Raw genomic sequence first — 15,134 nt, 5'->3', positions numbered from 1 at the left:
TATTGCAGTATAAGAGATCTTTCTCTTTTGTTATTGATTTCTTGCACTCCTCCACAATACTTCTTTTTATTCATCTTCTTTTCTCGAACGTCTTCTCTTTCTCTGCTCTTAATCTTTCGCTGATTCTAATCATTGCTCATTTGCAACGTATGCTGGGAGTGAAGCAGAAGATTATGAAAACAATAAGACCCCTTGCTAATCAAGTCACTGAGTTTTTCTCCGCAGGGTCCTCATGAAGAAAACCAGTGAGGATTTTGATAAAATATTTTCAAAAATAACGATGTGCGTTTCACGTTATACAGCTGGAGTATATAAAAATGGTTGAATGAGTTTCTTTACAGGATGTTGATTTCGATATTGCCGCATTGAATATGCAGCACCAAGAGAACAACGAAGAGCACCAGCAGCAAGAGAGAAAGATTAGGTTCTCATCCGATCACTTATCCAGTGCTCAGAATGCTTTCAAAGCATTAGTTCCTTCGCATCTCAATCTGATCAAACTGGTCTGGGTTCCTGGACAAAAGTACATTTATATGAATGAAATGGCAGATGCGTTGGCCAAGTCATCTTTAAATGGGCCTGTTACTGATGTATTACCGGCATCAAAATTCTTTATAGGCGCTAGATTAAGAAGGAAACTACTGTTAGAGGAATTTTCTACACCTTTACTAACAACCACACCAGATTTCAAGCACTTGTTATACCATTGGAATAGTAAAATATGTCCAAAGCGAGGAACGGAAGTCCTAATCACTAGACTGCGCTGTCAAATTCCACAGCTGAATTTATATTTACACAGAGCTGCTCTGGCAGCCTCCCCTCATTGTCTTGTTTGTGAAGTAAATGAGTCAACTGAACATTATCTCATTTATTGTAATAGCTTCTCTGTCTTACGTAAAGTAAAAACACTTTAGGAGCCGTTTGCCACCTTCTCGGAATAGATTTCAATGCTGAAATTGTGCTTTCCTTCGGGGCTTTGTGTCTAGGCCACAGCGATGGAAAGATGGTTGACGCATTTCAGGAGTTCGTCAAAAGTTCAAAGAGGTTTAGGTGTTGAAATCATTGTTCGGTAGATTTTGAAATTTTCAAATTCATAATAAATCGAATATGACGCTTTATTGCATTACACTACAGATTATTTACAATTCAACCATCAAATTTGTCTGCTTGCATCTTTTTTTATGACTCGTAAATGGATTAATTTTAATCTGTTAATTAACAAGAAATTTATGAACACAATCTGGTTCTTGGCCAATCCCCCAGCGTGAGTGTGCGCCACATCGTCAAGGATCTTGACTTGACTTGACTTATCCAGTGCTCTGATACAAGCAAAGTGAGTTGTCCAGTGGCAAGACTCAGCCGAGCGTGTGATCGCATATGCTAGCAGGACGCTTTCTCGCGGCGAGTCCAACTACTTCACAAAGCAAAAAAATTACGGCATATTCACGGGGTGAATGATGATGAATGGGCGAAGCTCCGGAGGGATTCATCGGTAAACTGTGAATCTTCCGTGTAATTCGCCCAGTCGATCATCATGGAAAGACGTCAGAAACGCTGTGTGTGTATATACACAAATCAACTTTTATTTGTTCTTAGACGATGGATGGCTTGCGATGTCCCTTGCCTCGCACACTCGCACATCGGGATTCTGTCTGCGAGCGCGCGCTGCTGCCGCCTTGCGCTCTCTCCGCTGTGCAGCCTTATCCATCCAGCGACTCCGAGCGCGCGCCAACAGCGAACGCATTTTATTACAACGCTCCCCCTAGCGTACGTCGCCGCACTAAATCGAACGATTGCCTTCAACCAATGACACGCGCCATATGTGACATCATTCCTATTTTATAAGATGCCGCGTCTTTCATCAACTACAAGTACCGCTTTCTAGTTTATAACATCTTGCATCTTTTCATCATCAGCTACAAGTACCACCATCTAGTAAACACTACAAGAACTAAACGAGAGGTGGCTACATACAGGAGACGGTACCGCCATCTAGTGAACACTGCAAGAACTAAACTAGAGGTCGCTACATACAGGGGACGGTACCGCCATCTAGTGAACACTGCAAGAACTAAACTAGAGGTGGCTACACACAGGCTACAGGGGACGCACAGCCCACGCCCTAAGGAGCTTCGCCCCTAAAAGAGTGTCTTGCTGTCGAATGGCCGGTTATGAAATTTCGTACGTACCTCTACGGTGGCTCATTCCACGTAGTCAGCGACCATCGTTCCTTCTGCTGGCTGACCAACTTGAAAGACCCGTCTAATCGGCTCGCACGGTAGAGCTTACTCCTTCAAGAGTTTCATATGACGTTTGTGTATAAGTCCGGACGGCAGCACGTCGACGCCGATTGCTTATCAAGGTCACCGATAAAGCGTGACGATGACACAGAAGATGACAACATGGCGTTTGTAGTTGTCGTCGACACCACTACGATTTCGTGCAAGCAGAAGGAAGACAGCGAGCTGCTTTCCTTTATTAAATTTTTATGACCGGGCAACAACAGTCTTAGAACATTTGCAATGAGCCTGCCATCATTCTTCTTGCGTAGTGGTGTTTTCTATAAGAAGAACTTTTCTCCCAGAGGGAGCACCTACCTGCTTGTCATTCCCACGTCAATCTGTAAGGAGATACTTAGTGTTTGCCACAATTAGCCAACGTCCGGTCATCTCGAATACACACGCACATTGGCCAGAATCCAACAGAAATACTACTGTCCAAGACTTCCAGCTATTGTGTAACTTTACGTGCGCACGTGCCTCGATTGCCAACGACGAAAATCGTCATCGTTAAAACCAGCTGCGCTATTACAACCAATTCAAGTGCCCATGGTACCTTTTGCCCAAATTGGAATGGATATTGTAATAATACTGATTGTTGGCCTAGTTGGTATTTACTTAATGGCATGATTTGGCCGCAAATCATGCCATTATTTGGCAATAATGCCAATAATGCAATTAAATGGCAATAATGCCATTTGGCCGCATGATTTGCGGCCAAATCATGCCATTATGGAATGGATATCCTTGGGCCATATCCGACTTCCCATGCTGGCAACAATTGGACAATAGTCGCCACTGATTATCTTACGCACTACGCAGAAACAAAGGCTTTGTCAAGTGGCACCGCTGTTGAAACCGGACGATTCTTCATAGAAAATATCGTCCTGAGGCACGGTGCTCCGACAATCATAATAACGTATCGAGGTACCGCTTTCACGGCCGCGTTCCTGAAGACAGTGCTTTAGCGCAGTGGAAAAGCCCATCGTAAAACCACTTCCTATCATCCACAAACGAACGGCTTAACAGAACGCCCCAACAAGACTATTGCTGACATGTTGAGTATGTACGTTGACATAGATCACAAGAACTGGGACGACATTCTACCGTACATCGCGTTCCCCTATAATACAGCGCAGCAAGAGACTACACGAAGAACGCCGTTCAGTCTACTTCATGGCTGTGAAGTGATGACGATGCTGACGCCTTGTTACTGCACGACTGCAGTGACATTGATTTGGACGCTGCATATTTATCCCAACGAGCAGAAGAAGCGAGGCAGCTTGCACGCGTCCAAATCACCCAGCAGTAAAATTACGAAGCCTAACGTTATATTCTGCGACGCCGACATTTCGTCTACCGGACGCGGCGAGAAAGTGTGGGTATGGGGTCCTATCCGCCGCCGGGGATTGTCTTAACAATTGCTGAAGAATTATTTTGGCCCCTAAACCGTTTTGAAATGCCTGAGCGACTTTAATTACGTAGTCGTTCCTGACAGCCCCTCGACGACTTGCCAGTCAAAACAAGAAATCGTGCACGTTGTGCGAATGAATCCCTATTGTTCTGACTCATCTACTGCTTTTGTAGAAGAGCGTCGGGACGCTGCTCTTTGGAGGGAGGTAAATACCGCATTGAATATGCAGCACCCCGAGAACAACGAAGAGCACGCACAGCGAAAGAGAAAGACAAGGTTCTCATCCGATCAGCTTGCTAGTGTTCTGGTACAATTAAAGTGAGTTGTTGTCCTGTGTTCCTGCAGTTGTCCTGTGTTCAACTGCAGCTGTTTCTGCACTGTGACAATATGAGAGTTACATGTGCTGAACTTGGCTGTAACGGTGTTGTAACGAAATGTTTAGGTCTGACGACGGCTTTGCCCGTAGAAGCACGGGCTCTCTGCGCTTCGCAATAGGCTCTATCGTGGCGTGAGTCCTGACCAAAAGCAGTATTAGATTCACTCTTATGCATTTTGTAATACTGATGTCGAAGAAGTCTCTGCCATTCCATTTTTCATGCATGCTGCTCAGACCCACACTATGCTGCCGTTCCTGTTCTTGCACATGCGCAAGGCTTGCTTAAGGGGTCGTACCTTATTCTTTGCGAATGCATTTGATGTTTCGGGGACCCATTGGCTCGTACAGTTAGGAGTGAGTTGTACGCCATCCTCTATAAAAAGAAATTATTATGTGACAATTGCGCAATGGTGTTCTACTCTTTAAGGCAAAGCCCAGGCGCCATTCGAGCTTTTTGCACAATTCAGTGGCTGAGAACAGATGGGGAGACGTCAAATGTGCACTGCATACACACAAAAAATATGTACATTTCTTATCTCATTTCGTTGGTCAGTCAATCTTTCGAAGGTAAAGGACTGCTAGTAAAATTCTAATGCGCTCGCATGTTTTCTATATTTCATCGATTTCACGTTATAGTTGAATTCCTGGCGTTGAATAATCGTTGGCCTATTTTTCACACAGACACAGCGCACACCCTCTCTGCATTAGGATATGGCGCTGTGCCGGGTCAGAACGCCACGCGCAGAGGCTCGTAATTAGCTTATGGAGGAATGGATTCTACTTAGGTTGCCTAGTAACTTCTTTGAAAATAGTACGCCTGGTCCTTAAACACCCACACGCTGCGAACTTATGCCAGAATTGTAAACATCGCTCTTGCGCATTCATGCACTGTGAGACTTTTCCCTGGCTTTGTCTACTTTGTCCTTGCGTATTCACGCCATGCGAGTGCGTCCTAGAGTGGTATGGGTCAATTGTCCTTACGCACAATTCTATATCCACTTGTGCACGGACACAGTACTCTGAGAGGCTTTCATAATTTCAGCAGAATAACGAGAGCTTGCGGCAATAGGTACTGTGCAATAAGCAGTGGTTTATTTCATCTTGAAAGGCTCAGCTGTGTAACAAACTGGAAATGAAGCAAAAAAATCATAGGTGGCAGCATTTCATGCGCATTCATTGTTGGGTATGTATTATCGACGAAACTGAAATCAAAAATAGCGTTTTACGTTCAGATGCTATTCATGAAAAGGTGCCCTTAGCATGAGTTCGATCGCCCCGTCGCGGTGGTCTAGTGGCGAAGGTACTCGGCCTCTGACCCGCAGGTCACGGGATTGAATCCCGGCTGCGGCCGCGGCATTTCTGATAGAGGCGCAAATGTTGTAGACTTGTTTCGCCAGATTTGGATGCACGTTTAAAACATCCCGAGTGGTCAAAAATTTCCGGAGCCTTCCACTACGGCGTCTCTCAGAAACATAGGGTGGTTTCGGGACGTTAAACTCTACATATAAAGAAAGCATGACTTGAGGCTAAACGCATAACGCTCGTCGTACACGTGCGATGCCGTACGGCAATTCGCAGCTATACAGTTGTTCGCTTTACTGCCACCAGCTGAGGAAGTGTCTTTTCAAACAGTTTCATTATTTTCAAACAGTTTCATTCAAACAGTTTTATTATTCAGATCATAGTCTACAATACAATCACAGAAAGTAACGTTTCTTTTGAATTCAGTAGCTTAATTTTTCCTTACTTCTATTGCTTCTTTCCTAAAATCTTTAGCATTTATAGAGGCCTCGTGCGAAAAGATTTAGCTGCTTCCGAGCAAATTTCTTCGTTCGTGATATCATAAATTGCAAATTTAGGATCTAGGTTCTGTGAGCGAAACGCAGTACATATGTTTGCCCGTATGAGTAGGATGTTTTGCCCTGTTCTAGAATATTTTATGCTTATACAAACACAACTTATCTTTCGAAGTTGATAGAGTGAGGCTTTATGGTTACAAATTTTGTTTTTAACTTTTAACAGCAACGGGCAACAATAAGGCGGAAGCTGTTTAATGACAAAATAGGAAATAGGCGTCAATGGCGAACTTCAGAAATTGCTTTCTTCATTAAATAAACGTCAAGTGCGAAACACGTGCTGGTGTAGTTTCGTGCGGAAAAAACCAAACGCAAAACTCTTTACTGCGAGTCTGCTCAGACTATCGCGCAGGCCACAGGATAACAAATCTGAAGGTGGTGATGACCAACATATCGCGGCTTTTTGGAATGATTTAACCTGAAGGCTAATGGCAAAAATACACGGCCACTGAAAGCAAACATACAGGACAAGCGCTGTCTCAAGTGATTCCTTTCCTTGGGCGTGTTTTTTTATGCTGTTGCTTAAGTATGTAAATTCAACTAGCCCAATTCACTAAATTATTTAGTACTTTTTTGACGCCCGGAGAAGTATTCACGCAGGTGTTAGCAATTAAAACATATGCTCGCCATGCTGTCGAGGGATGACCATGGTCATCACTTGACACCATGCTGTCTAGACAAATGCTGTCTAGACATGCTCTCTAGACATGCTGTCTAGACATGCTTGCTAAAGAAATGCTGTCTAGTGATGATCATGGTCATCACTAGACACCATTTGAACTGCAGTTCAAAAGATGGCAGGTCACTTTGTGCGGCATGTTTATCGCTAGCGACAACGGTCTGCACACAATGATGCGCACAACGCTCAGGGGCTCTTTCGAGTTTGATCGTCAAGGTTACCATGGGTTCTCTGCGAACGCCAATCAAAACAATAGCACAAGACTTTCATTAAAATATTTTGTCATGTGAACGGCTGTGAAGAATGTGAGTTATTCGTTTACCCAACGCGTTCGCGACGGCCCGTATTCCACGGTCTTGATGTTTTGCTTTTTTACAACACCTACAAAGATTCCTACAACTGAACTTTATTGCTCACGTGCTTGAAGTTGTAGTCATTTGCAACGCAGGCTAATTGCAGCATTTCTTCGTAGCACGTTGCGTCTGCTCATGTTTTCCGTCATTCGCCGTCGTTCTGTCGAGTGACCCAGCAACGACTTCACAGCGGTGCTGTGGCGCGTCCCACTAGCGGGGAGTATACATATAGTTGCCCAACAATGGCGCAAAAGGGTCGGACTTAGCACTACCCAATGCTTCCATGACCGGAACGGTACTTGACAGTGAAACCCCCGTGTAATGATTCTAACGCGTTACACCGACTGAACTCTGGTTGATGTAACGACAACTGTACCTTCGTTGAGGCATAGCACAAGCACCTCTGAAACACTGTGCAGGCATATCTGGAGGAAATTCTTAGTGCTAGGCTTGACCATATATCAGTACAATGCACATCGTTGTGACTTTGAGTAAAATAACAGTGACCTTGTCTTACTCAGTGCCTCTCACTTTATGAACCAGAATGAAAGTTTTTCAGTGAACTTCCACAGATTAGTAGGATAGCTCATTTGATTTTCTTACCACTATTGGCCACGTCCATACTCCGCTGCGTGGAGCAGTTGACGCTGAAGCTGTATCCTAAAAAACAAAGATTATCAGTTAGGTGCGCTCTTATAGGTGAAGTCCCGAAATTGTTGTAATTAGCCCTTGCCCAATGAAAGTTTTGAGAGGCAAGGCTGGCTTTTTATTGCAGTAATTACGCATTCACTTAAATTCAAGGTTGTTCCAAAGATTTATTATGCTTACGGTAATAAAATAGATGAGAAGGCGAAGAATATTCATGTGATGGTTGCTTGTTTGGCACGGTTTGTGAAAGTGACAGACATTTATGCTGCGTTTTTTTTATTTCAAAAACGCTCACTCAGAGACATTTGGAAAGGCGTCATTGTCCCAGGTTAGACGTTTGGCAATGCAGTCTTCGGCATGAGGTCAGAGGTTCAAGCAAAATTGAAAATTAAAGAACGTGGCACAAGTAGATTTGCTTTTGGAGCAAACGGCTACACCAAAGTCAAGGGGTACAGGGTGATATGAATGGACATCGTTTGAGTGCAGGGTAGCTAGCAGCAAGATAGAGTTTGAGGAGCGATTGTGAAAAATGGGAAAGGAGCGTTGGGCTAGCAAGTTTTCAGCTACTTGTACATGAAGAATGTTGATACTAAATGGAGGAACCAAACTCGAAAATTGTCAAGCAAGTATTTAGAAAAGAGCAGAATACCAAGCCAAAAGGAAACAGCAGTGTAGAAGAAGGCCAATGAAACAGGGAGAGACATGTGAAAGATTGTAATGCTTACGAAATCATCACTGGAAACCAACCGAACTTTCAACCAGGAAATTGCAAGAGAAAAAGTCTACGATAATTCTTGGGGTAGTTAGGTGCTGTTAGAAGCCAGAACAGGCATATTGCGTACCAAGGCGTACCGATCCAATTACGAAGACACATTAGTGTTATGTAGTGAGTGTGGAGACGAGGAGGGAAGGCAGAACATTTGATACGGTTCTGTAAAAGGCTTCACTCTATCGTCTGAGATAATGACGCGCAATTTTTCGAGACATTGGGGTTTCGGAATAGTGAGGGAAAATTAGACTTTAAACGGGTAGAAATATTCAGGGCGAGGCTAACTGATTGGTGGCTACAATCAAGGCCTGAGTGAAATCCAAGCTTTCAGCACACAGTAATAGTACATGACTTCATGACTAGGTGGCATGAGCAGCCTATAGCTTAAAGGGCACAGCTGGATATATTCAATCATTCACCTATCCATAAAAACTGGATAAGATTACAGATGTGTTACTATGATTCGGAAACTTGTTTAAAGGCGTTGTCCTACCCCACAAAAATAGTTTCGGGAAACTTAATTATGCAAAATTGTATAGTGCGACAAAATATTCACTTCGCTTCTACATTCCTGACATCTGCACATAAACGCCAGTGCTGACATAATACATATACATATATATATATATATATATATATAAATATATATATATACATATATATATATATATATATATATATATATATATATAAATATATATATATATATATATATATATATATATATATATATATACACATATATATATATATATTTATATAAAAATATATATATGTATATATATATATATATATATATATATATATATATATATATATATATATATAAAGGTTACCCTGTAAACACCAGTGCAGTAGACGTGTCTCGCAATCCTAAGCTGCACACACAGCTGCTAATCGTTCAAAAGCATATCTATAAACTTCATAGAACTCACCTTAAAGACACGAAATTCCGCAGAGACTATTCGCAGATTGCTTGAAATCAAATTCCACAGAATGTGGTATCTGCCACGACATAATCACAGAAGCAGTGACACCAAATTTCAAGGTCGAGATGTGGCTTTCATTCAATTGCTTGGTATGCAATCGTTATTTTTGTGCAGTATGAATGGCGTTCGTTAAGTAAATGTCATCCTATTTTGAGCGCAAAGAGCGCCTAAATACTCAACACTGTGTTTTCGAATTGACAGCATTTTCACGTGTTCCGCGAGCTTTTAGAACCCACTTGAGGCGCTTAGGGATGATGAGCGAGCTGTGATGACTGCAAATTTTATTTTTGTAATAACGGTGTCTAATTGTGGCATCATATGGGGGGGGGGGGGGTACCTGGCTGTCTGAAAATGGCCTCACTTACTTCATTTCTCTTGGTTAGTGCAGCGCGTTCACGAAGGCTGTGGTTTTGTAGTGTCACCTTAGCTGATTTGTCGGACTGTCGTGAGCGCAAATGTGGCTATTTGAAGCTGTGGCCATCACGAAAAAGTAATACTCTTGTTATACCTTTGTTACACAGGCAGCCTAAACCACGGTTACGCTAACCGCGGTTACGTAAGTCGCGTCTCACTGATGTTACACGGCACACGGAACCACGGTTATGCCGCTAACCGTGGTTTTAAGAAACTGAGCTCTGCAACATCGGTTAGGTATTATAACCGAGAAAATGGGGGCGCTCACCACCGATGAGTGCAAGCCGGCGAGTGCGCGTGAAAAATGCATGATCTAGCCGGCACGAACCAAGCGTAAAGCCTGATAAGGCTGTGAGAAAATCATTTGAGTTATATGCTGAGCACGTCACGCAATGCATATGTGTACGCGGCAATTACAACCGATTGGAACGCCAAGCTTCCGCTTGACGCAGAGCGCTTCACGCCAAAGCAAGTCCGGAAGAAGATAGACAATCTGAACAAGATGTACCAGTTGGTGCATGAATGTACTAGGGGGCACATATGACATTTATGCCTGGTTGCTGCTGAATGTATTCTGAGCATATATATGCAAGGAAGTGGCTCTGGTGATTTTACTACTCCAGGTGGGGTTATCCACCTTAACCGAGGATGCTTCTACGCTGTGTAACATCGGGAAACCATGGTTGGCGCTAACCGCAGTTCAACGCGGTCAACCATGGTTGGTCGTAACCGCGCTTGCTTTGCAGCGTTCGTACGTCATGGGTCCCCAGCTGCCCCACTCAGTAGGTGATCGTACCGCAAATGATTCGCCATGCCGGGTAAAACCCCGCTTCTGTATTAGATGCAAAGCGGCACTTTCAATCACATGTGTAACGCTATAGGTACGTTCGTCCTAACGAACAAGCTGCCATGCGTTGCCCTCTCTGCAGGTGTTGGAGCGGGGCTAAGAAGGTCACGCCGCCGCTGCGCGTTCTTGTCACACTCCCCTCGCACGATTTCTTGCAAGCGCACGCTGATATCAATCACTCCCTCACCCGCGGCAACGCTCGCCACAGCGGCTGCAGCGGCCGGCTCCCTTGCCCTCTCGCAACACACTCATCTCTCGTTTCACCCTCTCCACTACCTGACCCTCGACCACACGTCGAGTGGAAACACTGCGGGTTTTTTTTCTGCGATTAAACTTACACGAGACCCAACCCACCAACCCAGTTTTTGTGTTTCAAGCAAATGTTTACTCGAGTAAATGCTACACCACGTTCAATTGTTTAAAATGCTTTTTCAGCAGCCGCGTCAACGCTCATTTCAACCAGGTCAACGCCTTGCACATCGCTGCTGCTTCGAATTCCACCAAGGTTTCCTTCGGGGTGATAGTCGATAAATTTTTCTCAGTGTTTTTATTGTCGCATGTCGATGCTAATGATGGCGGTGACGATAATGGAGGTGGTGAAGACATGCCTTTGCACTTGCGCGGCGATCCGACAAAATGACAACTAAAACGTGTGTCAGCATTTAGTGTTGGGACGTCATAAGATAGGCTGATGACGGTGGTGGCGACAATGGAGGTGGTGAAGACGTGCCTTTACACGTGTGCGGCAAGCAGACGAAATGGCAACTGAAACTTGCGTCAGTGTTTAGTGTGGGGACGTCATAAGGTGGAACGGGACGGGAGATGACCGCTTGGTAGTGTTGGCCGGTCTTGAAATTGTTGCGCTATGCACCCATTTTGAAATATATCCAGTACTATTCATACTAATTATTATTGTGTGTAATAATCCGTCTCGCTGATGCATTATTAGTACTGAATCATTACTTAGGTGACAATAACTACGCATCGACGCAAAAAACGTGGCATTCGTCAAGTTGATGTCACTGCTACTATAAAACATTTGTATTCAATTTTGTGCTCCTCTGGACGCCTAGATAAAAAAAGTATATATATAGGCTGATATCAAGTTATGTGACCCACGTATTCTGCGGTGTACGCACAATTTATATGATCTGTTTGCCTAAGAAAACTCATCAAAACTTATTATTCATATACAGAATTCAAACAAGCCACAGCTGTCCTTTCTTATTTGTGTTGTCCCTAACGAGGCCAGTCGATACATCACTTTCACAGAGAAACTGTACGCGCTGAGGGTTCTGCTTATTTTGAGGTCTGTAAGAACATGTCTAGTTTGCCCAGGCATCCCAATTTGCGGGGTTGAAACCGCTCACAATTTCAATGTTAAAATTTAGGGATAAATATCCTTTCTGAAGAAATTCTTTTTTACTGATCACTACAAGCTCCCCATACGAGGAAGCAGTGTTGGCTGAACAGCCGACCGAGGTATCACGGAGCAACAGCAATATAAATTTGTGATGGTCGTTTTAGGCAAGTTTGCATTGAGACCTGTTCCAAGTCGCATAAAAAATTGGCGCCTGCGCTGCTCAAGGAAAATGTGATATATTCTTGATTCAGCTCTGATTCGTTTATTGTAAACAAGGCAATCACTTTTCTCTATGTACAACAATACGCTGCTTCGACAGATTCCGCATTGTGTAATGCCATAGACATCTCGCTCGAATGTCCTTCATCGGGTTGAGAGAAAGCATCACAGTTTTTACATACGAATACATCTTTATCATGTACACAGAACGATCACTGCTGAAAATGCGCCACTTGCGACTTTCATGTGCACCTGTTTCGATATGTCGCAAAGTGTACATATATATGATTTACAAGTATAACTATTTACTTAGAAGAACAACATCAAGAAGTAGTGCTGATAGGGCATCAGAATAAAAATATATTGGCTAAATAATAATTACTGGCAATTCTCGATATGCAAGACTAATATTTTAGCCAAGATAATTTTAGAAATGATAACCTATCAGCACTGCTTTGTGAAGCTGTTCTACTTAGTAAAAAGCTATATTTGCTGTCACATTACCCACACCTATAACTAACAGTTACCATATTGACCAGAAACATTGAGTGGGTAACTTACCGTCTGTTCAGCCGCCCGATTTGAAGGGATAAATATAGCAATCAGAAGGCAAGACCAACGCCAGTTGCTGTAGGAAGCCATTGATACTGTTGAACAAATAGGGCTCGGACAAATATATTTTGATACTGTTGAGCAAATAGGGCTCGGACAAATAAATTTGCTAAAACTTTCTTATAGAGTTAAAACATACAAGTATCCCCTTATATATCTCTTGCAGAATAACCTTCTACTCGCGAAGGCTAAGTTCAATGGCTATATAAATAGACAAAAAGGAGCACAGATACCCTTTGTTTAAGAATTCTTCAAGAAAAAGTTTGGTGAACTTGCACTGGGGGGCCGGTTCATTACTACATTACCCTTTCCCTGCTTGAATTTCATAGTCACATAGCTTAGCCAGTTGATTTGCTTCTCTATATCCTGCAAATTCTACTTTGGAAACATTTTTGTACGCTGTCAACATACTTGCCCTAAACGGAAATGCCCTTGCATAGCCAAGTTCATTGACATGATATAATAATAATAATAATAATAATAATAATAATAATAATAATAATAATAATAATAATAATAATAATAATAATAATAATAATAATAATAATAATGTTATTCTTATTATTATATTTAGTCGTTTTCAATACGCTCAAAGTGCAAATACACTAGGAAATACTGGTCTAGCGAGTTGAAAATTGCCATCCAAAGTAGCACAATTCCCACTAGTTCATTCGGGAATCACAATAATAGAAGCTCAGTGGGATTGATTGTTAACAAGAACACTTAAACGTAAAGTGAAAAATGCATTGAGGAGAGCAGTGGTTTCACTTAGCTTCCTATTCAAAATGATGCGTAAGGAGGAACTGCTATAAATATTTCTAGGTTCATGCAATATCACCTCTGTTGAAGTTTTGAATTAGACAGTGCTCATAATTTGACACAACAATTGACTCCCCACGCTTCTGCAAGATAAAACCGGAGAATCGAGACTCCTTCGTCTAGAAATTCAAAGCACTACAAAAGTCTCTAAGTAACGTCAAAGCTTTTAGGAATTGATCTATCTAGTTCTGCACAAGTTTATCCCACTTGTCAAGCTACTATATTACACTCTGTGGTAACATAAGTGAAATCTTTTTGTAGATCGTGTGTCATTCACAAATGCTGTAAAGAGACAAGCCATAACAAAAGCTTTTTCCCTCGACCATCTGCTTTAGAATTAACTTCATTTACCTGCTACAAAAAGAGAATGCATTCGCAGAACACGCAGCAACGTCACAGCGAAAGCATGAAGAGGGGTCTTTCAGAGCCTTTTCTAAGCACTATTTGGGTAAATGCTAAAAGCGCACTTGCTGAGTACCCACTACGCCATAAACAATAAAAACTCTCAAAGTAAGCCGGCATTCACTAGGCTATCCCTAAATAATCGTCGGAGAAGCGTGGTATCTTCTAAGCAATCTTGCGCAAATTTTTTGTCATACGCAGCGGCTGACGACCATGAAAAATAACGCCTAAAGAGGTTATATGCCACAGTGTGCACCAGCGTGCCCTTAGAATAGCTAGAATGCTGGGCAGGCACGCAGTGGACCCGGGTTCAAATCCTACTGTGTCACCACATGTTTTAGATGTTCCTTATTTGATTTTTTGTTATTTTGTGCGATAGCCGTTACGGGCGCAAGCAGCAGCAGTGGTGGTGGCGGACAACAACAGCGCCGCACGTGACCCATGTTGTGATACCATATTAGCTTTCGCTGTAAAAGAGCGGCACAGGGGTTGTTTTGATGGAGCAAACCAACCAACAAGTATTAGCCCGTGGAAGAAGACGACGATCACCGGTGCTGGGAGTCTGTGAGAGCCTGTGCTATTGACATATAATGCAGTGTGGACTGTTTGATTATCCTTCATCAATAAACGACCTTAAAGGGCCAGTCAACAGGCTCCGAATTGCGCTGGATAAGCTCGCGCAGTTTTCTTGCGCGTGACCAACCTCCTTCAACACGCGGTGACGTCAACTTGGTGATCGGCGACGTGACGCAGCACGCAGCTCGTCAATTGGTCGAAACCAGGTATCAATAAAGAGTAATATTGTCAACGTCCCCGATCGCCGAGTTGACATCACTGCGTTTGGAAGAAGGGTGGTCAGGCGTACGAAAGATGCGCCAGCTTTTCCTGCGCGTTCCAGAGTCTGTTGACTTGCCCTTTAAATGACTACCAATTTCAACGCGATTGCGTTCTAGAGCTCGTGTTATAAAAAACCCGCCAACGGCATCGGCCATGTTGGTTGTGAGGGAAAAATCGTCTGTGCGTCTTCGACCGAAAAATCAAGTTACCGAGATAGCCGCGGGAGGCCGCTACTTGTCAACGTGTGTGCGCGCGATC

The 15,134-nt window shown here is 43.1% G+C and overlaps 1 protein-coding gene across 1 annotated transcript in view; it reads right to left on the bottom strand.

Moving 5' to 3' along the window:
- The window catches only part of LOC119184965 (uncharacterized), a 60,387-nt gene extending 47,393 nt beyond the window's left edge, over positions 1 to 12,994 (bottom strand). Inside the window, exons 1-2 of the mRNA XM_075872420.1 lie at positions 12,768 to 12,994; positions 7,561 to 7,617 (exon numbers count right to left, since the gene is read on the bottom strand). Coding sequence (XP_075728535.1) covers positions 7,561 to 7,617; positions 12,768 to 12,848 — 138 coding nt within the window. The 5' untranslated portion in view covers positions 12,849 to 12,994. The remainder of the gene's footprint in view (positions 1 to 7,560; positions 7,618 to 12,767) is intronic.
- Positions 12,995 to 15,134: the final 2,140 nt, after the last annotated feature.

The sequence above is a fragment of the Rhipicephalus microplus genome, chromosome 8 (assembly GCF_043290135.1).
Source record: "Rhipicephalus microplus isolate Deutch F79 chromosome 8, USDA_Rmic, whole genome shotgun sequence".
NCBI lineage: Eukaryota > Metazoa > Arthropoda > Arachnida > Ixodida > Ixodidae > Rhipicephalus > Rhipicephalus microplus.
The sequence above is the reverse complement of the archived record's forward strand: the minus strand, read 5'-3'. Positions and strand labels throughout refer to the sequence as shown.